Genomic DNA, 27570 nt, shown 5'->3' on the forward strand with positions numbered 1-27570 from the left:
TTTTTTTTTTACAAGAGTCACCACTTTATCAAGGCCCAAGGGCTACTCAATTATAAGGGTTAAGGAGTGTACAGTGGTCACTGAAACAACAGTGTAGTGATCGTTAGTCGTGGGGATTTGGGTAAAATGTGACGGCTCAACAAGAACTTGTTTACATTGGACTTGAAGACGACCATGTTGTAGTTAGCGGGAAAGCAGGCTAATGGAACAGTTGCACAGGCGGCAGTTCCAGGGAAGAAGATTTGTTCATGGAATTTGCGTTTACATTTAAGCACAACTAGAGAATGAGAATAATTGTTGATAATGGTTGTAGATAGACGAGTACTTATATATTTGAAAATTTTAGAAAATGGGATGTTTATGAAATATTTTATTAAATAATTAAAACGATTTTCTTCTGAAACTTTCGGTTCATGGCACTTTTTTCGAAGAAGACTTTTAAAAAAAATCTCTTATTTTGCTAAAGGTATTAACCCTCGTCGAAAGAGATAAGCATACGTTCAATGTTACTGAAGTCTGTGATTGATGTGTGTTTGCGTGGTTGGCGCGACATTTGAATAAAAGGAACTTTGTCGCATCTTTGAAAACATACTTTCGTTAGGTTAATATAAAAAATTTTGAAAACATACTTTCGTTAGGTTAATATAAAAATCTTTGAAACATACTTTCGTTAGGTTAATATAAAAATCTTTGAAAACATACTTTCGTTGGGTTAATATAAAAATCTTTGAAAACATACTTTCGTTAGGTTAATATAAAAATCTTTGAAAACATACTTTCGTTAGGTTAATATAAAAAATTTTGAAAACATACTTTCGTTAGGTTAATATAAAAATTTTGAAAACATACTTTCGTTAGGTTAATATAAAAATCTTTGAAAACATACTTTTGTTACGTTAATATAAAAATCTTTGAAAAAATTCTTTCGTTAGGTTAATATAAAAATCTTTAAAAACATACTTTCGTTAGGTTAATATGAAAATTTTCGAAAAGCAAATGTTTTTTCTACTTTCGATGTGAGATTTCAGACTTTACAACAACCAGCAATATCATCGGACGGGTTCATTTCTTTCCCCACGAGGTGCTAACCCCTCGGGGTTAATACCACCAGCGTAATGAAAAGAAAAAACACAAAAGTTCTATTTAAAAAGTTGTCTTACACTGATAGTCCAGTTAAAATACGGTTTCACCCGAACAAATTCCCAGTATGTTGTTCCATACATATAATAGTCATAAAAAAAATCGTAAAACGCTTTCTTGGAATTTGTTCAGGGAAAAGTTTTTTTGTTTTTTTTGGGGGGGGGGTCGTATTTATACTGGACTATGACAGCCTTAAAAATTAAATGATTTTAATCATTTAATAAAATATTTTTTAACATTTGGTTTTCTGAAATGTGCAAATTAAGATTTCTAAATAATTTTTTCAGAGATGTGACAGAGTTCAGCTAATAATAATAACATATACAAGTGGCTCTTATTTGTAGCTAAAAATAAAAAAGCGTTGAAATACTACGAAGACGCGAGTGATACTATTAAAACAAGCACCTTTTTGTACTCCCGGATTTATTTTTCTACAACGTCACCACTCTTCTCCATGGCAGCTACTTTTGATGTCTCGGCCGTAAATATACGGAGCGTGCTTCGCCGCTAATATCTCTGTCGCCACTCTGAAATCGACGAATTCATCTATTAACTATGCTGACACAACGGCATCGACTTCATTAACGTTCAACAAGCACCAGTGGATGTCTATCGGTTCAATTTTTCCTGTACGGATCTCTGCTTCTGACGCACGTTCATGACTTACATATGTTTTATATATATGTGGATGACATATATATTATAAACAATTCAGGCAATAAGGATGAAAACTTTACCAGACAAAAGAAAGTGTAAACTTCAATCTAACACAAATATAAACATGTATATGGTAATCCTAACCAGATAAAAAAGCTCAATAAAAACACAATAAGAAGTAGAGCACATCATAAGGAAAAACGATCAAAACTAATTAAAATTTACAAGGAAATTGTTCGACAGAATACTCAAAAAGAAATTTCATTAAGAGAAAAGAAAAATATTAGCAAATGAACTTCTGCATTTATGACCCGAAGGTTTCCGCTCTCTTTTGCAAATACTGACGGTGTAAGACTCTAAGAAAACAACTCCGCCAGAAGATAAAACACGTTAATGAATTCCTGCCAAAAGGGCATTCAGAATAATGGTGACTATGTAGAAAAATAAATTCTAGATCACAAAAACTCGCCTGGTTTAATGGTACTACTGCCGTTTTTGTATGTCCTCAACTTTTAGTTAAAAACGTGTGTATATATATATATATATATATATATATATATATATATATATATATATATATATATATATATATGTGTGTGTATATATATATATATATATATATATATATATATATATAAGGCTTTAACTTTTGGAATGACTCGTATATTTCTAAAGTTATGTATTGTGTACATCCGAAACTATTTTAATTGAGTTCACATAAGAACTTATTAAAGTTGCATGTGTGCTTAAAATATATCGAGTGTAAATATTTTGAAAGTTCATATGTTCATCTGGTCCTGAGGATCTAATTATTCAGGATTTTGTGGATCGTAGGTCACCGAGACCGAACTATTCTGATCGCCAATTAGTGGTCAGTGGCTGAATAATTTGTTCTGGCGATTAGTCACTACTTGTTTAATAGCAAACCAAAAGTATCTTGACCCTTTTTTGTTGTTTTGCAAAAAGTAAAATAGTTTGGGTCACTAAACGTGGGTTTGTTTTTGTGCATGTATATCGACTGCGATGGACTGGACATGTAGCCAGGATGGAACACAATCGCACCCCAAAATATCTTATTGTATGGAGAATTAGAAAATGGGTACAGAAAGATTGGTGGCCAGAAACTCTGCTACAAGGATGTGATGAAGCGGCATCTTACGGCAATCAACATGAAAAATTGGGAAGAGCTAGCAGCAGACCGAAATTGCTGACGGTGTAATTTTCACAAAAGAAAGGCAGAAATAGAGGCAAAAATAAATGCCATGGCTGAACAAAAACATTACCAAAGGCAACAACCTTGGTAACTACTCATGCACTACTTATGGGGAAAACTTTCCACGCTGAGTGTGGAATGCTAAAACATTGTAGGATAAAGTACCGAAACTATGACTAGTTATCTTCAGCTATGAAGGACTGCGTGATGATGATGATGTGTGTGTGTGTGTGAGTGTTTCTTAGCAATATTTGATTCCCCGTTTTATTAAACAGATTAAATTATAGAAGGAATATTATTATCTTAATTTTTCATTCCAATTAAATATTTCCCATGTGTATATTTATTTACTTTATGGATAGCAGTAATCCACCTTTTACTGATATTTTCATCCTCTGATTAAAAGAGCTTGTCTTTGAAAACCATGGGTTGAAACACAATTTACAAAGTCATTATTCCACGGAATTTCAAAGAATGCTATACTTGCTATTCTTCTCATCAGAGAACAGAAAGAAATATAATTTGCTCATTTCTTTCTGTCCGCTGATGAGAAGAATAGCAAGAATAGCATTCTTTGAAATTCCGCAGAATAAGGAATTTGTAAATTGTGCTGTTTTTTTTTTTTTGTTGTTTTTTTTTTAATATTAGGTAAATTTGATTATAAATTTCAACTTACTGTTTTAATGTCTTTTCTCTTATGAGCTCTACTCTTTATTATTCGTGTATTGAGCTTTTTTATTTGGTTGGGATTAAAATAAGTTTTTAATTGTATTGCACGTACACACACACACACACACACACACACACACACACACACATATATATATAAAATCTCAATTTATAAGAATGACGGAATCTAAGTTTGGGCGAAATTAACACACCTGCTCATAAACGGTGTTTTTTGCCTATGTCTTTCATCTGTTATGTTGCTCTTAAAAGCGCCTCTAGAGTCATGTAAGTAAAGAGTGAAAGCATAAATGTTGGGAAACCTACATGCAACTGAAACCATGCCTCCCAGTACGGTTGCCCAGAGAAAGATAGTGCTGCCTTTGTGTGTGTATATATTATTAAAAGCATACTTTATTATCTGTCGACAGCCATAAAAAACGCCCTCATTATTTAGAGACAGGCTTGGAAACAGGGCATATATATATATATATATATATATATATATATATATATATATATATATATATATGATGAAGCAATTAAAGTTTGGCCCACGAATGACGGAGTGTAAAACGGGACGCTTCCCACCACAATTGGTAAAAATTTGATTAGAACTAACTCTCTCTCTCTCTCTCTCTCTCTCTCTCTCTCTCTCTCTCTCTCTCTCTCTCTCTCTCTCTCTCTCTCTCTCTCTCTCTCTCTCTCTCTCTCTACATGTGGTTTCTTGGCTAGGAGTAAAGTGTATCTTTTCTTATACTACACTTTACGTTTTTTTTTTTTTTGTTAGTCTGAAGGGAAAATCTTTCTAGACTGAGACAATTTGATTTTTTTTTTTAATTTTTTGTTTCTATCAAGAAAGCTTTATTCCCCCCCCCCTTCCGCTGATAAACATTAACCTTGTGTCTAACTTTGTTTTCGTGGGGAGGTAAGTAAATCATTTTGCGTAACAGTAGTCGTGATACTTTTCAGATTGTTGATATATTTTTTTGTAAAATAGACTTCATTTTTTTGTTTTTTTTTGTTTTTGTTTTTTCGATAGAAGAATATTTATTTCTTAGCAGTTGTGTGTGTGTGTGTGTGTGTGTGTGTGTGTGTGTGTGTGTGTGTGTGTGTGTGTGTTTCTCGAGAGAGAACTTTCACCATTGTCTGCATAAACACGTGTTTGTGTTGGTGCGTCTCTACACATGTTTGATGTGTGTGTGTGTATATATATATATACACACACACTTTTTATTTGCTTTACAAAGAATATGTCGCTACACATTCATGGGTATATTTCGTTCAGCCAGTTGCAATTAGAGACTTCTTCAGACGATATTGCTTACATGTATAGACTAAGTTTTTATATAAGCAATATCGTCTGAAGAGGTCTCCAATTACTTGCAACTGGCTGACCGAAACATGCTCATGAATGTGTAGCGACATATTAATGCCTATGTTAAACAAATAAAAAGTATATCTTGCCTTACTTTGGTATTGAGCACTCTGGAAAATATTAACCTGGAATTATACGTATATGTTAATCGGATGTCAATATACTACACTGCACACGACTTTCCTTAAAGTTAACCATTCATACGGAACAAGAATGCATACAACATCCATTTTCAACAATTATGTGAATGTGATGCGACTGAGCCACGATACAACCGGTTTTCACCGAAATTATATTTTATTGAAAAGGAATATTTCGACGTTTTTAAAAACAGTTCCTTTTCGCTCAATTCGAACGAATTTGAAACCAGTAGATCTGTATATACGCTATAATCACGTTGACACACCGGTTCTCGTTAAATCGCCAAAGTTAAGCCACGTGGATCTCGATCAGTACCAGATGGGTGACCAATTTCGTGCTGTATGTAGCGAGATGGCGACACTTCCCTGTAAGAGTTGCAAAACCCTAACGTGATCATCCCCCCTTACGGGAATATGCATGCGATTGGGGACCGCTTGTGAATTTCATACTCCCATAGAACTTCCTCCTCTGGAAGAAGCCGGTTAAACCCGCATAGGGTTAGTGCCGTTTCCAAGTAGATCTGCGTACGATTTTTAATAAACATTTAATCCTTTATTTGAAACCAGTTTCAAATTTTAAACCGAAAGTACTTCAAGTTTTAAAAAACGGTTAGTACGTTTACTAGCCGTTATCAATATGCGTGGGAATTCATTCCTTCCCGATCAAGACGCGATGTGACCTTGTGGGGGGGGGGGGTCCTTAGCACTTATCAAGACCAAAAGCCATTAGTTCGAATATTATTTCTGCCCTATTCTATTTCTCATGTGAATGGCGGCTCCACAGATAATCAAGATCGATATAAACCTAAACACCTCACTGTGTTGTCGAGTAGAGTCGGGGGGGGGGCGTATCTGGTTTGAGCACCGAGAAAAATAGGAAAAAAACATGTGCTCATCAATATTGAAAGAAAAGAAAAAGAAAACTACAAAATAATGCTGATTTCGAACTCTTTCGGAAGTTCGTTTTTCGGCGCATGCGCACATCTGTTCGGCAGCTGAGTTGTTTGACAGTTGTCGTCATGGCAACTGACGAAAGCAGCTGCCCCTGACTGTCAATTGGAACCGCAATCTCTCATTCGCCGACCACGACTCGCTTCCTTTTTTTTCTTCTTTTTCTCTCCTCTCTATTTCTCTGTTTCCTCTTTTTGTTTCATCTCTCCCCTCTTCTTCTTCTTCTTCCTTCTTCTCTCTCTCTCTCTCTCTCTCTCTCTCTCTCTCTCTCTCTCTCTCTCTCTCTCTCTCTCTCGTGCCACACCTTGGATGTATCCTGTTTCCCTTCCCCCAAACGATGCGGATTTAATATTAAACGAAATCATTATGATAGCATTAACAGACTCACTCGTACGTCTCTGCTAGGTCATGGGAGAGGGTAATAATAATACTCTTACAGATTACATCCCTTTCGTGTGGCCAAAACGAATTCATTATTTGACCTGTTGACGAAAAATACATGTGCGATTTGTAGTCGTAGTTCCTAACGCTTTTTCTCGCCGCGCTTCTGCCCGTCCCACTATCAGACTACTCCTTCCCCATCCGCCCGGCCCTCATCATTTGAAGTCTTTAAGATGTGGACACAGCACAGTGGACTCTCGTTCTCGCTCTCGTTCTCTCCCCTCTTCCTCATCTCTTCCCTTTTCCCCTAATATGCCACACTTGTCGAAGTGTAATTCCGCGATTCGATTGCATCTCACTCGCTCAACTCGAGTTGTGTTTTTCCCTTCTTATTTACCCAACTGATTCCCGTGAACAACACTGCGAACTCGCGGGTGGATTGATAACACGAAGAAATTTCTTTGCCTCGCCTTAGCAATTTCTCAAAGGTAAAACTTGTTTTGATTTTCATACTTATTTGCTCAATTATCATTTATTTTTTTATTTTACTTATTTTTCTTCAAACTGGGGATGGGGCACCCTACCGGATGTCAGACATTCATCCGTTAGTTCATACATTCCAACTGAGAGGTCTCTCCCCCCCCTTTTTTTTAAGATTCTAACTGCCCCTTTAAGTGCAGTTGTTTGAATCTGTTACACTTGGTTCACCAGGTACATTTTCTCAGATAGATTTTGAAATACTTTTTCATGGGTCCAGTTTACTTCCAGTTTAATTACTGGAATGATAGAAATCTTCCTAAGATTCCAGTTTCTTTTCATTGCCACTTGTGCGATAACATGTTATCACACTTAAAAATACAGCATAGATAACACACACACACATTATACAAGTATATTTTCGTATGCACAGATATATAATGCGTGTATATGAAATTACATGTATAAATCTAAAAATTTTATTATTTATTTTGTTTTTTGTTTTTTTTCTTTCATCCCAAACAAGGCACAGTGTTACTTGAACGTTAAAAAAAACTACTACTTGCGACACTGTGGGGAGTTGAGTATCTATACATGTACGCCTAAAAATGGCAAGCAAGCTACACAAAAAGCTAAGCACATTTAACCGGTATATTATTATGGAGCGTAGCTTACTTGCCCTAAGTATGACTAAACTATTGTATTATTTACTACTTAAGTAAATAGCAAAACATGTTTGCGTGGCCCCATAGAGATAGCATATGAGGGTTTTTTTTGGGGGGGGGTGAGTCTGTTACATATAACACGAATGTTGATTAGATAAATTTATATGCGGTTTTCAATTTTGTTTATTTTTTTTTTATTATTATTTATTTATTTGGCTAGGAAAGTTTTCGTTAATACTCCTTCCAACCTAACGATAAAATAACTAATTTTCCCCCCACAAAAATATGAGCTATAGTCATTTATAAACCCATTAAGATAGTTTCCATATATATATATATATATATATATAGTGATTTAAAGTTGATATTTTTTGTGACCAAGAGCGGAGGTCCGCTTGAAATATAAAAAATAACAATAAAAATATTAAATACAGAAAGTAACATCGTTTTTCATGCCTCAAAAAACAATCACTATCCTAGAAGCATACGTGGACTTTTAACATATATATATAATATATATATATATATATATATATATATATATATATATATATATATATATATATATATTGGTGATTGGGGACGATTCTAATATTTTTCCGATACAATTACTGATTCCGTAATAAATTCCCGATTCCGATACAATTACAGATTCCTATTCCAATTCTTTAGAAATCTCTAAATATTTAACGATAAAGTTATTTTTTCTCCCAATTAGCGTAAACACACATGTTAAATGTGAAGAAAACATAAAAACGACCCTTGTCTCACCTCTTGGTCTAGTTTTACTGGTAGTTAAAAATAAATAAATATTTATTTTATTATTACGATAATACGTGGAATATTTTACGACAATACATGGAAGCTTTTGTTTTAAACAAAATCAAATTCAAAAGATTATGAAAGGAATCGTTTTGGGCATCGGAAAATAGGCACAAATTTCCCCATTTCCGATGGCTCAAAACGTCCCGATTTTTCTGATTCCCGATTCGGATTAATCTTCCCAGGAACAATGTTTTTATGTGTGCGTATGTCTCCATAACATTAAATATTTTAAAGGGTCTATCTTAAAAGGTGAAATGTGTCCGTAAATAACTACTATATATAATTAACAAAAAAAAACTGTTTTGAGTTTGTATTACTATACACAAGGGTACGGAAAAGTTGTCAAAAAAACAAATACATAACAAATAAATGTTATCAAAGGCAAAATAAGTTACTTTTTTTATATTTAAATGTAACATTTATTGGGTGGGTTTCTACCACCATTTTGTTTTATTTCTTATTTTGAAGTGATTATCGAGTTTCAAAGACACCGTGGCCATCTTTTCTTGTTCTCCGGTAGCGTTCAACATTACTCGTTTTCCGAAACCAAACATTTTACATTAAAAAAATACGAAATTTGTAATTATTATTTAAGCGTATTTTACGACCGGTCAATGCCCGGCGGCTTGCTAGTATATATATATATATATATATATATATATATATATATATATATATGCTTAAATATGATATTTTGATTGGTGCAGATTTCGTATTTATTATATTATATTGAATCCAATATATAGTAATGATTTAAAAAATGACGCGTGCGCCACCACTGAGAATCAAAACCAAAATGTTTGGTTTACGATTTATTTTTTCCTTTGTCGTAAATAAAAGAGCTATCAAGACATGTTTGCTGCAAGGCTAAAAAATTAAAACATTGACTACGTTATGCATGCATATTCGTAATGCAGGCGTTCGACCTCCACCTGGAAACTTCGATTTTTTTTTTTTTTTAATTTTCACACTTTTGTACCGATCCCCCCGGCTAAAAACCAAATATAAAGTTTTGCATGAATTCAAATGCCTTAAATATGAGGTTTCATGTCTGTAGACCAAAATCTCTAAGAGGAGTTTGGTAGGCAAAATTTTTTAAACAAAAAATATATACGTTTACTATAAACTTATTCTACATGATTTATACTTGCGTAATATGTGCATGAATATAGTTTCACCTAATAGTTCACTAAAGATGATCATCCCATAAGAAACCCGGAAAAATTATAAGGAATTAATTAAAATGAATGTTTAAAAGAATATGTAAATAAGCTAGATCTTTTGCTAGTGAATTAAATTCCACGATCGTATATAACAAAGTTATATTTTCTTTTTAAATAAATAGAAAATAGTTTTTTTTTAAGATGAATATCAACAAAAATTCATAGAAATATATATATATATATATATATATATATATATATATATATATATATAATCAGGGCACTACATTGCGAGTGAAACAGTCGCATTTGCGAGTGATTTTCCAAAATGGCGACCAGAAATAATGAAACGCTTATCTTTTGGCGATTTCATTTCTTTCACTGACAATCTTCCGAAGCTCACTACTGAGTGAAAAATATCTTTTCAACTTTTTTTTAATAAAACGAACAAAGTAAAATTGTTTAAACAATAAAACGTTTTATAGAACAATATACTTTCTTTTTGAACAAAAGTTGTTTTAAAAAAACATCTAAAGAAATTAGAATGTTTATTCCATTGAAGTATCAACAAAAATTTGTTGTATATTTAGAATTACACTTGTTAAAACAATACACATAAAGTTTTTATGGTGTACATACTCGTCACAGAACGAAGATGTCATATTCTAAAAATCATGTAGGTTTGACTAGTAAACGAAAATATTTAGTTGGAAATGGTCAAATATAGAAAGATTTGTCCGTAGAGCCCTATATATATATATATATATATATATATATATATATATATATATATATATATATATATATATAAAATTATTTTTTACTATAATAATTAAATACCTATAGACACTACTGTTTTATCCTTTCGGGAATATTCAGTGCAGGGTGTCACGATTAACACCAGCCGACAACACGAGCCATCTCTGGCTCGATTAGCAAATATCGTATCCAATCGGCTACCATGAACCGCGAGAAATAACGTTGAATTTAAACATTTTAATTTTTAGATGTTTATATATATATATATATATATATATATATATATATATATATATATATATACACGTATCAATACATACATATGTGTGCGCGAGAAAATTTCGTAAAACTTGCGTTTCGTTTTCTCGCAGAACTGTGGCACATGTGGTCTTTTGAAGTTATGAGTGGAACGAAACGCATGGAAACGCAAGTTGCCATATGCCATACTTTGTCTTTTCATTCGTACTCATTTATTTTTGTTAATATAGGTAAGTGGCACGCATATACGTGATTTTCACGTACAAGTGTGTAACTGTTCGACAGTGAAGGCTCGTCGTAATTCTTCTGAAACAAACAAAAAAAAAACTGGTTTGTTTGTCTGCGTTTCCTATGCGGATTTGCTTCGCTTCCCCCAAAGGACAAGCTGCTTTGCCTTTTTCGTGTTTACAAAGTCCCTTGTGCACAACCGGCGCGTAAAATAGATATTTCTCTTTCGTCTGCCACGAACGATGCCAGTAATTTCTTTTGCAGTTTTTTTTTTTTTTTTTTTTTTCTCGCTTGGGGACTCCCAGAAATGATTCTTACGTCTTTTGAAAACTAGTAGCCTTCCAGCACAGCAGACACTGTTGCGTATGTTCGTATCTGTTACTGATATGAATGCGAAATTTATTTATATATGGTGTTTGTATAAAGAAAGGCGACATATCAAACAAGGAAGATAAATCGTGAAACAAGGGAGTTTTTTTATTCAATCTTTAGGTGAAAGTATAGATTAGTTCCAAAACATTTTCCCTACCCTATGTTAAGAATGGATTTCTAAATAATAACGTTATTATTTCAACGGGGTACAATATATGCATAAGTATCAATTAAATAAAAAAAAAACAGAATAAAATTAAAATTTGTCAAATTTAAAGTTCTGTTTTGAAGAATTTATATATAAAAAAAAATTTTTATATAAAAAAAAAAATTTTATATAAAAAAATATTTTTATGTCAAAAAATATTTTTTATATCAAAAATATATTTTAATAACAAACAATATTTTTGGCAAATGTGTATTTCAGCAGCGTAAATTATTTGACAGAGAAAAATTTATAAAAATTATTTATTTTTATATAAAACACATTATTAGCCCCTAACGCTGAAATAAAACCCGAAACAAATTATCTTTTATTAGACTAAATGTACGACAAGCGAGGCTGCCATCTTGTTTCGAAAATTTGGCCTTTCTAAGGCTTGCCAAATTGGTCTTTTTAAGGCCAAATTTGGTCTTTTTACACGTATGCATGGAACCATGATTTTGGCCGCCGTTTTTTTTTCTCTCTTTTCTAAGTGTGCACTTCAAGTGTGTAAATTATTGTTAAGATATTGGTGACCATTTTTTTTCATATTGCAATTCTTTTTTTCTAAATTATTATATTATTTTTTGGGAGAGGGATATTTTCATGGGATCATAATGTTTGGTGTCCATATTTTATTAAAAAAAAAACAAAAAAATATGATAATTTGGGAAAAAAAGAATGGCAATATGAAAAAAAAAATGATCACCAATGTCTTAACAATAATTTACGCACTTGAAGTGCACATTTAGAAAAAGACCCCCCCCCCCCAAAAAAAAAAAACTGGCAGCCTAAATCATGGTTCCATGTAAGGCCAATCTGGCAAGCCCTAGAAAGGCCAAATTTTCAAAACAACATGGCGGCCTCGATTGTCGTATATTTAGTCTAATAAAAAATGTTGAAAAAATTAAATTTTTCGGGGTCTTAGGATCTAATAATGTGTTTTATATAAAAATAAATACTTTGTTTATGAATTTTTGTCATTAAAATTGTGGGGTCTCCGTACGCGCCTGCTCCACAAGGTATGGAAATAAAAAATTTAAAAATTAAAAAAAAAAAAAAAAACGTTTACAAGTGTTTTTGATATAGATGTACATAATAATACTTTGGTAAGTATGTTTTAACTTGAATAGGGATGGTATAATAAAAGTGTGGGGTCTGCGTTCGCGTCTGGCCTTCATAGATTGGAAATAGGCACAAACTTTAATAAAGACTTTTCATATCTATCTGCGTAAGTCTACTTGGATAATTATGTTTCAGTTTGAAGAAATATGGTATAATAAAAGTATGGGGTGTTCGTTCGCGCCTGACCTCCATAGAATGTAAATATGTCACAAAGTTTAACAAGGTTTTTAAATATAGATCCACAGAATATTGTGATAAATGTTTCCGTGTGAACAGGTATGGTATAATGAATTATGGGGTTTATCTATTTTATTTTTACTTTCATCATATTTTGCTTTGGTTTTGATACCCCCAAATTCGAAGCCATCTCTTTACAACCCTTCCTTTTCATAACCTATCATACTTTCATTAATCAGAGTCCATTTTCGGTAGGCTGTTTTTGAACCCAGTCAACGACGGGTACTTTTGCTAGTATATATATAAATTTGTAAATATTCTGTATATAAAATGCGGTAGTGTATATATATATATATATATATATATATATATATATATATATATATATAATCTACATTTGAAGACATTGTGTATATAATGTGTGTATATATATATATATATATATATAACATTTTTATTTTTTTTTAAATAGTAATCTACGTACACGCGTGTTTCGAGTTCACTAACTCTCATCAGCGTAGCATTATATATATATATATATATATATATATATATATATATATATATATATATATATAATGCAATCATGAAGGGAAGACATTTTTATGATAAAACATGAAATACCTAAAACACGTTTTAAAAAAAAAAAGGTGGGAGAAAAAAAAAATAAAGGAGGGAGTCAACTAACGTGCTGAATTTTGCTGCACATGACTGGTTTTTAATGAGATGGTCTGTAATTCAATTCTGAATTGTCCCATATAAAGATCTTTGAGACTATTCACGTTCGGTTGGTGAAGCCTTCTCTTTGTAAACAGAGGGAATGTCTCTTAGGTTTGAGCGTGATTAACGTATAGGGTCTTTTAGAAAAATATAACGTTGCTTTATTTTAATCGCTTCCCTGTTTTTTTTTTTGTTTTTTGTTTTTTTGTTTTTTGTTTTTTCACTCATACAGAACGCAACATAGTTGAATATCATTAATGCTAGTATTAAACTAAACATGTCTTTTATAACATGTACTTGATTAAACAAACAACATTAACAGAACACACACACATTTCACGTATTCATATAAAATTTTATGAGATATAACATTGGTACTGTCAATAAATCTAGTATTGAGTTAATTGCGAGAAAATCAAAATTTGTGTAGCTATTAAAACCTTACATGGCCGACTTGTAAGACGTTTAATATCGGCCATGTTTGTTTTTAGCAATTTTGCACATTTAAATCGTGTATTTCTTGTGTTTACATGGTTGGAATGAAATAAATATTAACTCGAACTGATTCCTCATTTAATTATATTTAACATAAAAACAATTTTTCATGCGTACAGATTTTTTTCTCGGAATCAACTCAATATTGGATTTAGTGACATTACTATAATATTTTATATATCCATTTTTAGAACTTACTTCAACAGTGCTCAATGCGTAGAGCAACGTAGTAAATTACACACACACACACACACACACACACATTTTATATATATATATATATATATCAGGCAGTCAATCTGCATAGAATTTAATTTCCCGTTAAGATTCGTCATGCTAAAATGCATTTTACGCTTAAAGTCCTTAGTCATAAAACCCATAAAATTATGTGTAGCTTAATTGCCATATGTATTTTCAAAACTTATACATTTATGGAATTAAAAACATCCAACATGATGCACAGAAGAAAATCGAAAATTGTTTACGCGTTCATCAAAAAATTTCTGAAAGTTTTGGGTTATCGAAATCGGAAAAATTTTCCGATGCCAAAAGCGATTCTTTATATTTTAATTTGTTTTACCTTTTTTTTGTTTCTTTTTCTATAATTCTTGTTATTAAAACCCAAGTTTTCAATGATTCTTATAATTGATGAAATAATAAATATTCATTATTTTTAAACTATTAGTAAAACTAAAATCTATAGATCATCAACTTTTCAGGTCTATTTCGTTTGCTAAAATATATGTACATATTTCATGGGTGTTTGCAGGTATCAATCCCCTAAAAATAAACACTATATTTAGAAATTTAAAAGAATCGAAATTGTTTATTGTATCGGAATCGGATCAATTGGTACCATACCATCCCTAATATATATATATTAGAGAGAGAAATCTAAACTCTGGATTCGAAACCCGAATTCAGATGTGTCTAACTGACGAGGGCGAAACGCTAGTCTTGGACTTCCGGTTTGTTGGTTTTAATGGCTCTTGTGAGCTTCGACATTGCTTGACTTTGGAAATAATTATATCTCACACTCTGAAACTTATATATATATATATATATATATATATATATATATATATATATAAGCATTTTTCGATGTTTCACTTTTCACACAAATTCGTGCATGTATAATATATATATATATATATATATATTACTTACTAGTGCTTGCTTAGTACACGTGCTGAACGGCGCATTCGAACATACATACACACACACACACACAAGCACTAATATATATATATATATATATATATATATATATATATATATATATATATATATATATATATACCGTGTGTGGTTGGATTAGTAATATGAACTCCGTTCTTACGTTTAATTACTTAATATACATAAATTAATCGAATAAATCATATCTGTGTTCTCCATGACATGTTCGAAATTGATACCAGGTGTCATGAAGTTAGTGCGATCAAGTGCTCATAGTCTGCAAACACACACGCATTATTAAATGTATTTACATATAATGTCAGAAGAAATCTTGTATTAATTATCAGTATTTACTTTAAGAGTGTACAATACGTGAATAGGGCTAGCTAGTAACTTATGAAATTATATGGAAATTAACCTATACAGAATCTTTTGTGTTTCACTCCTATAGGGAATCGTCGGGCTAAATTTCGAGCCTAACGATTCCCGAGGAACACACACACACACACACACATATATATGTATGTATGAAGGAATTCGCAAGTTGGTCTTTTTAATTCAAGTTGATTCAACTCTGTTCGATAAACGTATTTTTTTTTAATCCTTATATTGATCGCAAAAAATATACGATAATAATTTGTTTCATGTTATTAATTATCGATTTTTTGATATTGGTTTTAATCCAGTGATTTTTTTTGTTTATTTGTTTGTTTGTTTCGCTATTTTGTATTTTTCATGAACAAATATTTAAAAATGTTCCAATGTTTGTTTGTTTGTTTTTAGAGGGATCGATTTGATTTTCAAATATTTTTTTATAAATTGCAAGTGAACAAGCCGATCGAACCCTCCTTTCGTTTTCGTTTTCACGCCCCCCCCCCTCATTTAAATGAAACATAAATTTACATCAAAATTAGTAAAATGTGAGTATTTATAAATAAACTAGATGTACCGGCGTTGCTCGGTATTAAACGTAACGTTAAATTAAAAAAAAATGAAGTAAAAAAAAGAACGGAAAGAAATTGCGACATGTACATGCGAGTATTAGGACTTTTGTAAAACAATTCACCTCTTGTAAAGTAAAAAAAAAAAAAAAAAAAAAAAAAAAAAAAAACTCAAGCTGAGATCGAAACCAAAACCTAAAGACAGGGAGTCAAGTACGATAACCATTTGACCAGCTTGATAGGGCCTTTAAAAAGTGCTTTCAAACCTACTTATTCTTAACATATGAACGATTCGCACATGCGCAGTTGTGAAATAGTTGAAAAACATAAAAATCCGATGACCCCCTCCCCAAGCCCCAATTTTTCACTTTTGACCCCTTAGCAGCCCTTTTTCCGGATGAACACGGATTAAAAGCATTTCTACCCTATATATCAAATTTCATATCTGTAGATCAAAATTCGTTGAGTATATAGGTTGAGAAGTGTCCTCACACACACACATTCTCACTTTTATAGATATATAGATTGGAATTTTGTTACAACAAATTTATGAATGAAATATTTTCTATTTTCAGTAAAGGTTTCATATATTTCAAGTGGCAAATTTTCTTACCGATAGTCCTAGAAAAGTCAATTAGAAAATTTATATATCTAAAGAACAATCGTTCCAGTCTAATTCCGAATCAATACTGAAAACTTCATACTTAAAAGTGCTCAATATATTTTTTCATGAGCTAACACTAATCTTTATTGAAAAAAATTATGTGTCTGCGTGTTTAACGCTTATACGAAACTTTGGCATTATTTTGTATATTTAATCGACTATTGAAATCAAAAATGAACACTAACGAATTTTCAAAATTCAATTTAAAAAATATAAACCAGGCTATTTTTTGTTATTCTCTAAGATCCCCCTCCACTCGATAACATATCTGCATTCGAGCAACGCAAGGTAAACATACCTAATTATTATGTTAAACAAGCCAAATATGTTGATCCTTGATATGACCTTAAAATATATCCGATGGTGAGGCCCCAGCTTGCGGGCTTTGGGGAGTGTGGAGCCACCATTTTCTTCCTCGTCCACTTTGTTTTTCCCGCGAGCTCGGGTTGCATTTTTCTTTCCTTTCTCTTTTCTTTCATCTTCTCACGCACACTTCCTAATTCGCATATGCACGTTTTTCTGCTGCTGTTAATCTCTTTACATGCCAGCTTTCTTTTGCTGCTGTTGATACTTTCCACGCGCTCACGTGCGCCTTCTTACAAAGAAATGTGTGTGTGTGTATATATATATATATATATATATATATATATATATATATATATGTATATATAGAGAAATGTGTGTGTATGTATGTCTGTATATATATATATATAAGAAATGTGTGTATATATATAAGAAATGTGTGTATATATATATATATAAGAAATGTGTGTGTGTGTGTATATATAAGAAATGTGTGTGTATATATATATATAAGAAATGTGTGTGTATATATATATAAGAAATGTGTGTGTGTGTGTGTGTATATATATATAAGAAATGTGTGTGTGTATATATATATAAGAAATGTGTGTATATATATATATATAAGAAATGTGTGTATATATATATATATAAGAAATGTGTGTATATATATATATATAAGAAATGTGTGTATGTATATATATAAGAAATGTGTGTATGTATATATATATAAGAAATGTGTGTATGTATATATATATAAGAAATGTGTGTATGTATATATATATAAGAAATGTGTGTATGTATATATATATAAGAAATGTGTGTATGTATATATATATAAGAAATGTGTGTATGTATATATATATAAGAAATGTGTGTATGTATATATATATAAGAAATGTGTGTATGTATATATATATAAGAAATGTGTGTATGTATATATATATAAGAAATGTGTGTATGTATATATATATAAGAAATGTGTGTATGTATATATATATAAGAAATGTGTGTATGTATATATATATAAGAAATGTGTGTATGTATATATATATATAAGAAATGTGTGTATGTATATATATATATAAGAAATGTGTGTATGTATATATATATATAAGAAATGTGTGTATGTATATATATATATAAGAAATGTGTGTATGTATATATATATATAAGAAATGTGTGTATGTATATATATATATAAGAAATGTGTGTATGTATATATATATATATAAGAAATGTGTGTATGTATATATATATATAAGAAATGTGTGTATGTATATATATATATAAGAAATGTGTGTATATATATATATAAGAAATGTGTGTATATATATATATAAGAAATGTGTGTATGTATATATATATATAAGAAATGTGTGTATGTATATATATATATAAGAAATGTGTGTATGTATATATATATAAGAAATGTGTGTGTGTATATATATATATAAGAAATGTGTGTGTGTATATATATATATAAGAAATGTGTGTGTGTATATATATATATAAGAAATGTGTGTGTGTATATATATATAAGAAATGTGTGTGTGTGTATATATATATAAGAAATGTGTGTGTGTGTATATATATATAAGAAATGTGTGTGTGTGTATATATATATATAAGAAATGTGTGTGTGTGTATATATATATAAGAAATGTGTGTGTGTGTATATATATATATAAGAAGTGTGTGTGTGTGTATATATATATAAGAAATGTATGTATATATATATAAGAAATGTGTGTATATATATAAAGAAATGTATGTGTGTATGTATATATATATATATATAAAGAAATGTATGTGTGTGTGTATATATATATAAAGAAATGTGTGTGTGGATATATATATATAAAGAAATGTGTGTGTGTGTGTGTGTGTGTGTGTGCGTATATATATAAAGAAATGTGTGTGTGTGTATATATATATAAAGAAATGTGTGTGTGTATATATATATATAAAGAAATGTGTATATATATATATATATATATATATATATATATATATATACACACACACACACACACGAGAGAGAGAGAAAGAAATGTTTATATTTACAAATATATATTCGTTGTAAGGACCGGGCATGCTAAAGAGTATTTACAAAATTCAGTCATATTTTGTAAAACAAATGACATTTTTTCTTCATAAATCAACCAAACAAAATATTATGAATAAATATTTGAAGATGAAACCATTAATTTCTTTTTTTTTTTTTTTTTTTTTTTTTTTTTTTTTTTTTTTAAATCACTGGATTTGGCATTAAATACGCCGATTAGGATTGATATGCCGTAAAACATAACAACTTCAAGTTTTAAAGATCTCCCTCTGTTACGTTGATAGTAATTTATATATTTACTCAACTTTGATGCAATGCAATGATAAGGATAGAGATGTCACCATCTTTGCCTACTATGCGTGACGTCATGTTTCTTTTAAGGGGCCTTGTCTATCGGTGGTGACGATAGAGATTAAATGGGTAAGAGTGGGGACGTTTTTCTTGATACTTACGTAGACCGAATCAAACGAGATAATATATAAGTAAACACACAAACAACAATAACTCCTCCTCCTCCTCCTCCTCCTAAACATTAGTCATCATCGTTCTTTTTGTTTGTTTGTTTGTGACGTTCTTCTGTATAATAATAATAATAAACGTGCGCGGCGCCGGTGAATCTTTTGTCGTCCGCCATGTTTTTTAATTGTTCGTTCAGGTCGATTCGTTTACTTTAGTGATTCGTCCGAGCACAAAAAAAAAAAGAAAAAAAATGCACCGTTGGAGTTTCTCACACATGAAATATCCTTTTTATATTCGAGTATTGTTGTTTTGCCCGCCTCGATAAAAGACTGCGTTTACTTAGATGCGTCTTATAAAAAACTGTCTCTCGGTCCGTCACATTTCACTTTTAAATAGCATTTATAGTTACTCTTGTATCACGAGAGGAGGAGATGGGACAAGTTCATGTGAGTGACGTCACAGTGAGGGTTGACTGATAACGGTCGTCTTCTTTTGCAAAGATGGATGAGTCTCCTTGTGGTCGTACGAACGCCGTATTTCATGCGGCGCGTCTTGGACAAGGCCTGTCGGCGCCCGTCACTCTTCGTGCTTTAGATCGCATCCAGCACCTTGTTTTACCAACTGGTGACCCATTTTAATAGTGACCAGGCTAAACGTCGCTTTTCCAGTAGACCCTCGAATAATACGGACGTATATGAACGGCGCTCGTAAGGATCATTGAAGCCTGAGATCACAAAGAGTTGAGTACGAATGTAAAGGCGGTTTTGGGGTATTTAACAACGAAGCCAACAAACGAATAAATTGACCCTTGTCTGTTCGTCTGTCCGCACTTTTCTCAATAACTATGCCTTGGAATTTTTTTTGAAATTTCGCACAAACATTAAACATGATATAAGTAAAAAAAAAAAAAAAAAAAAAGTAACAGAACGGATTTTCTGAGGATGCCTTTCGGGTTAAAGTGGCTAAAATTGACACTTTTGTGCTTATTAAAAAAAATTGATGCTTCGCATTTTTATAAAACTTTCTGAAAAGTTGTAACTAACTGATTTCTATATAATTTTGTTTGTCTATACTTTGCGATAACTCTTGGGTGTGCCCCAGGGGCTCTTTTAGAGCTAATAAAAACACTCCATTATGGGGACTATTTGACCATATTTGTCCAAAATTTTCTGTGTATGTCTATTTAGCAGTTTTGCATGGTGCTGAACTCAAATTTAAATATGTTAAGGCCTTTGAGACTTCTGGGGCTAAATGGGGGGGGGGCAAATGATGGACTTGGTCATTTTTATTTATTTATTTATTTATTTCATGGTGCAGAACTCAAATTTACATATGTTAAGGCCTAAAACTGCACCGTTTGTTCATTTTCACCTGGATTTGACGTCCCTTGGGGACTTTTGGAGCGAAATGGGGGGGGGCAAATGCTGAACTTAGTTGCTTTTTTATGCCTCGTTCACTGTGCACTCACGGGGAGCAATGCATGCTTCACTTGTTCATCTTTACTTGTATTTCCTTAAGGACAAGCCAGACTTTTAAAATGTGGGGAGTTCTTTATCATTGTGTCATGTTTGTTGGTCAGTCATACTTAACCATTAAACAGAAGTGTCCACGCTTAATTGTCAGTTTACATACGCACAATAAAAAAAAATCCTCATATTTTATTTTTCGACTGCTTAGACAAAAAAAAATGCAGTCTTTTAAATTTACCCTTTCTTTTGCATCTCACATTTTAATGTCTTTTGTCACCCCCCCCCCTTTACTTCCTTTCAAAATCCAGCTGAGGTTTATGCGATCTGTGTTCATTTTGTTTAACAATTTCCAATGTTCATTTCCGTTCCATGATCAGATCCAATAAAGGTCTGAGTTTCTAGAAAACTGTATTCGCTACGGACAAGCTAAGGCGCCTTTTTATTTCAAAGCCGATAAAAATATATCTGCCATCTTCAAAGTATTAAGTATTTGTAGTAAAAGCTATGCATTGAATCCTAAAGTGCTCAATACTATGAACAGCTGAGCACTTGTTATAAAGCTAACATATTTGAATGTTGATATTAGTGATTGGACGCTTCCAATGCTTTTCCAGATTCCGTACTAACTTTTTTTTTTTTTTAATATTAATCCGAAACAGGGAAGTTACAAAACCAGCCTGAAAGTCTTAGATGAATGGCTACAGAATTTTAATCTTTTGAAATTAAGAACAAATAAAAATAAAACGGATGGTAGAGTCCAAGCACATCTAGTAGAGGTAATGGGTCTCTGATGGTAAAAGGCGAGTGCGAGGTGACATCTTGAAGCATCCTGATGCCAAACAATAAACATTTCTCCTTCAACGCATCTTAAAGCCGCCATTTCTTATCGCGACGATCAATACGGAACGTTGGAGACCCTTGTTATTGTTGGTCGCGGTTACGTTCGGCAGTTGGGACGTTGAGTGGTGGTGTATAAGTTAGAGAGAATTAGTGCTTTCCGTTGGATTCTCCGATTACCGACTGTTGCCACTTAGCCGAGCAAGGTTTTATGATGGCGATGACAGACGACAAATTGTTTGCAAACTCTGGAAAGAAAAAAAAGAGAAGATGCGGACGGGAGGGGGGGGGGAGAAAGAAGAAAAGAGAATAAAAACCACAACAATCAAAGCAAATAAATTGAAAAGTGCCCCTCCTCCCCCTTCCGCCGCGCGCCAGACCACACGTTTGAACAAATTGCTACCTTTCAGCCGACAACGTTTATTTGTCTTTTCTGAAAAGCCACAACATTTTCAAACAAGATGTGGGTGGAGCGAAATGGAGGGAAGTAGTTTCGATTTTGAATGTTTTCAACAAGATGTATTTATCTTTTTGTTTTAAATGGTTTCGTTTTCGGTTTCAGAAAATGTCTTCATATTTCTGTAACTAACATCTTTATTAGATTTGTATACTGGCACAGAAGGGGGGGGTCGTCCGCTATCTGGCTTCGTTAGTTAAAGATCTACACAGATAAGGTTTTCAAAGCAATAACCAATATTGAGGGTTTCTTAAGGTTGGGAATATTACACCTGATGAACCCTAAAATGTTTTTCAATATTTGATCAGAAGTGCATATTTTAACGCAATTGATACGGCGTCAACTCGGCATGCATGATTGCAGATTCTGAGACATACCGTTGCACCAATCACGCAACGCCAATCATCTGTCTGTGCCTAAAATTAAATGAAAGTTCTACGAGCAATTTTTTTCCTAGAAAGAAATTAAATTTTATTGAATAATGCACTTTTATTGATTTCTTCTATTGCGACCAATTCCGTGTGGCTAACTGACTTATCTCCCTTATTTTCAGTTAAGTCCCGGGATTTCAAGTTAGGAAATGACGGATCCAAGATCCATATTATAGAAAAGAAAATTCGTCTGTGTTCGAGTTCGTTCACTATGTACTCCAAAACGACTGTACAGATTTTTATGAAATTTCGCACAAATGTACTTCAGTGTTCTTAGATATGTTTTGTATTGAAATGTCTTCGATAAGTATCGATAATCGAAAAAAAATCCAATGAAAGGAGGAACAGACGATTTTAAACAAAGTTAACACCTTACACAGCCTAACATTAAAAGTGCATTTGAAATGAATGCTTCTGTTTAGAACACAATTGAACTAAACTAATTGCCTTTTAAACTTTTAATTTGAGCCATTACATATAATATGATTTAATAAAATCAGCAGCAGGTTCTCTACTATGTAATATATATATTACAATGTATTATGGATTAAGTCACTGCGTGGAGGCATGTGAAGCTACCTCCTGATGCACTGCGATGGGTCCCTAACTAGAGCAGGCAATCAATGGATTTAATTAAAAAATGAGCAAATTCAAATTTTAATAAAAAAAACATATGGGAGTGTGAAACATTGGTTGATCATTCGATTCCAGGCAACGTCGGGTCCCCCGCTAATAATAGTGATGTTTTTCCTTACTAATTTCGACATAAGATGTAATATTTTTTTTGACGTGAAATGCAGTTTTGTTTTAATTTCCAATTATAATGTACAGTCACATTTTTTAATATAAATTAGTCGTTTAATTTATATATTTTTTTAATTTATGTATTTTTTTAATTTATGTATTTTATTAATTTATGTATTTATTAATTTATGTATTTATTAATTTATGTATTTATTAATTTATGTATTTTTTAATTTATGTATTTTTTAATTTATGTATTTTTTAATTTATATATTTTTTTAATTTATATATTTTTTTAATTTATGTATTTTTTAATTTATATATTTTTTAATTTATGTATTTTTTAATTTATATATTTTTTAATTTATATATTTTTTAATTTATGTATTTTTTAATTTATATATTTTTTAATTTATGTATTTTTTTTAATTTATGTATTTTTTTTAATTTATATATTTTTTTAATTTATGTATTTTTTTTAATTTATGTATTTTTTTTTAATTTATGTATTTTTTAATTCATGTATTTTTTAATTTATATATTTATCTTTTCTAAATATGTATTTCTTTTCTATTTCAGATAAATTATCGGACGACAAAGATTTTTTCCACAAATTCGTAGCGGAATTCCTGGAATCTTAATTTTTACTTTCTGGACATTTACCACAAAATTGTTTTTGCAAAAAGATTCTCCAAGACGTAAAGAATTCCGGTATATATTTTCATGGAAAATCAAGAAAGATCTACAAAACTTGGAATCCAAAAAACCTGATCAAATATAAAAATTGTCGATTCGGACAAAAAAAAAAAAAACCCGACTGTGATAATCGTTTGCAATTTCTACCAACGTGTCGTTCATTTTTTTTGTTTGTGTTTTTTACATCCCTTAAATATAAATTTGGAATAGCCTGGTGTATTTTTATGGAAGAGAAACGCGCGTTGTCAAGCCAACGAGAATTTGCCTCGTCGCCATTTTGCAGTGTCTCCCTCCACGAATGTAAATGTCACGACTGTTCTTCAACAAAGCTGGGTCTACTCCGACTTCCTCGACGTCTCGAACTCAACATGAAGTACACCGTCCTCTTTATGACGGGACTTGGCTTTTGTTTTGGGATTCTTGTTGGTCTTCTCATCCAGCTACCCGGGGTATCTGTGCCTTCTAGCCACGATGAACTACAGCAGACTATTAATATTCACTATGATGCGGTCAGCCGGGAAGCAAAGAGCGCTGTCATCGGCAAAAGAATGATTGCTCCTCTTAACGAACAGCTCGTTATCGGATCGTACGGAAGTGAGAAGGGCCTCGCTCGGCCACTGCAAACTGAATCCGCTGTAGTGCAATACAAAAATAACTCCCTTGCTCTTAAAGAAACGCCACATCCTGATGCCCCGGCATACTTAGAACCCAACAATCCCAATAACGTCCATCAAGAGTCGGAAAAGAACCTACCGAATGATAATGAAGTTCATTTAACTCTAACCATTCCGATAAATGGGAGGCCTACAGAAAAAACTTCACAGAAGCCGAAAGTTCCAATAATGGCTGAAGCATCTACTACGGTATCGAATCTATCTTTGTCGGACATTGTGGATGGGATTTATTGGCGCCCTTCCGTCGAAAATGCTTGTGTGATGGGATTTTCTGAAGAAAAACGAGCGAGTTGGCGGCGTAAGGCCAGCACCTTGCAGATCATAAAAATGGAAGAAGGCTGTGGCCGAATGCAGAACCGGCTCTTAACTTTCCGAGATTCTAGCAAAGCGTGCGCACGGTACCGTCTAAATACGGACCAGATCCAGGGGGACATATTTTCCTACTATCTCAGTCGCTTGCTTAAGATAAAAAACGTAGCTCCGTCCATCACCCTTGCGGTCCAGCCAAAGCACAGTCGATGGAGCGAGATCCACTTAGACATTGCAGAGTCTCAATGGATGGAGGATCAAGTGATTGTCCTCAGTCAGTATATTGCGGGTCTGCAACCAACCTTTATCCCAAAAGAACTGCGCGGAGAAGGACTCGAACTCCATCCGGTAGAGAAAGCAGATCTCGCTTCCAAAAGTGATAAGGAGTTGTGTGAACTAGCTCAGTGGTCGGATTTGATTCTCTTTGATTATCTGGTGGCTAATTTGGACAGAGTAGTCAACAATATGTTCAACAAACAATGGAATGCGAACATGATGAAGAATCCAACGCACAATTTGCTTAAAATTCCTTCCAATCAGCAGTTGGTCTTCCTCGACAACGAGTCTGGCCTTTTCCACGGCTATCGCCTTCTGGACAAATACCACATCTATCACGAAACTATGCTGAACTCGCTTTGCATATTTCGCAAACCGACCGTGGATGCCTTAAAGAAACTCTATTTCGCCGGTAACGTCGGCGAGGCTCTCCGTGATGCCTTTTTAGAAAATGAGAGCTATCACTATCTCCTACCCAGTTTACCCGAGAAAAATGTAAAGATCCTCAAAGAACGATTAGCAGAAGTCTACGAGCACATAAAAAAATGCGAAGAACGTTATACGTGACTTTTATTTATTTTTTTTTGCCAGATTTGCATTTCGTTAAAGACTTCAGTTTTTTATTTCTTAAAGACATTCTTGACAAAAATTTGATTTTAAATGTTTGTTGCATGTTTGAGAACACCGCCCCCAACAGTTTATTTTTGTCAAAAAAAAAAATAGTTGTCTTCACCAGAAACTTTCCAGACCTGACAAAACCACAAGACCATGATTATTTTTAATTTACAAATACCCGTTGTAGGGTAGTTATTCCTTAAATAGTAAATCCAAACAAAATGCGTTCTTGGGTTTGAATTAACCATTTTTTTTTTTTTTTTTTTTTAACGGGAAAATCCAGGTATTGGCTTGCCGAATTTTCTACAAAAAAAAGTCCTCGAAAGTATTTGGCAGCGCCATTAATTCTTCGTCAGTGAATTCACTTTACTTTGAAGAAAATCTTTTTTTTTTTTTTTTTTTTTTTTCCATGGTTTTCCTGGTTTAGACAAATCTTCAATAAGTACGACAAATTGAGGCCCTACAAAGGCAAGACAACTCATGCTATTCGTGATATTTAGGTACGATGAATTGCTCTAATTATTTATTCATATAATGGGATATTTTAAACACGAGTTGGGCATAATAAAATGTTCCCTTAAAAGAAAAAAATATTGGGTTTAGCAGAGGAGCAAAAAAAAAAGGTAAAAATAAAACTCAAATATACAAATGTTACCATAGCCGATAAAAGTTACTTTTGTAGCTACTTGGTTTATTTTTAGTGTTTTAAAATAGTTTTGAATGCTCTTTTTCAATATCAAATATTTAGTTACGAGCGGTTTTACAAACAAGATGGCGGCAGGTTTGTTTAACCATGTATGCCACTATCTTGTTTGTGAAACCGCTCGTAAAAACTGAATGAAACTTAAAAAGCATGCAAAATAATCCAGATACTAAAGAACTTGTAACTATAGTAACACTGAATTGTGTGGGGTTTTTTTTTTGGGGGGGGGGGAGGGGTGCTACTGTTGAATCCCAAAAAATATTTTTACCTTTTGTAAATGTTTTTACAGTAAATGTTAATTTAAAAAAAAAAATAAGACAACTATGTCAAATTAATTCCTCCAAATCTTAGCGAAAACAAACGCCTACCCGTTCGTTTAAATTTAAATCCGCTTGTTTTTAACTGAATTGTAGGTGCTTATTCAAATTCGCACTTATGGCGGCATTTAAAAAGTACAGAAATGTCTGTACGTATAGGTCGCGGGAAGATGAAAAATTCCAAAAATCAGAATTTGATCACGTTTTATTTTCTTGGAAAAAAAAAAAGGTTCCCTTTTCGATTAGGGTGAAAAAATAAATCAACGAATCGGTGGACAAGGGCAGATAATCCTAATGCACGGGGGAAACTTGATTACCTCCCCCTTATGTTCTTTAAAGACATATGGCCTCGTCTATCGCTTATCAGTACAGAACAGCAAATTTGTTTTTCGAAAACTACAAAAATTATCAATTTTTGATTTTTGGAATATACAATCTT

General features: G+C 32.3%; 1 protein-coding gene across 2 annotated transcripts in view; it reads left to right on the top strand.

The window, feature by feature from the left end:
* LOC145249447 (four-jointed box protein 1-like) overlaps positions 1 to 27353 on the top strand; it is an 80345-nt gene extending 52992 nt beyond the window's left edge. The window contains exons 1-2 of one of the 2 annotated variants that reach the window (XM_080111008.1): positions 6550 to 7014; positions 24121 to 27353. In XM_080111008.1, coding sequence (XP_079967134.1) covers positions 24462 to 26063 — 1602 coding nt within the window. In that variant the 5' untranslated portion in view covers positions 6550 to 7014; positions 24121 to 24461 and the 3' untranslated portion in view covers positions 26064 to 27353. Of the gene's footprint in view, positions 1 to 6549; positions 7015 to 24120 lie in introns of those variants that run through there. The other variant, XM_080111007.1, reaches the window with a different exon arrangement.
* Positions 27354 to 27570: the final 217 nt, after the last annotated feature.

Source organism: Euprymna scolopes, chromosome 28, assembly GCF_053919585.1.
Source record: "Euprymna scolopes isolate OS-2025 chromosome 28, ASM5391958v1, whole genome shotgun sequence".
NCBI lineage: Eukaryota > Metazoa > Mollusca > Cephalopoda > Sepiida > Sepiolidae > Euprymna > Euprymna scolopes.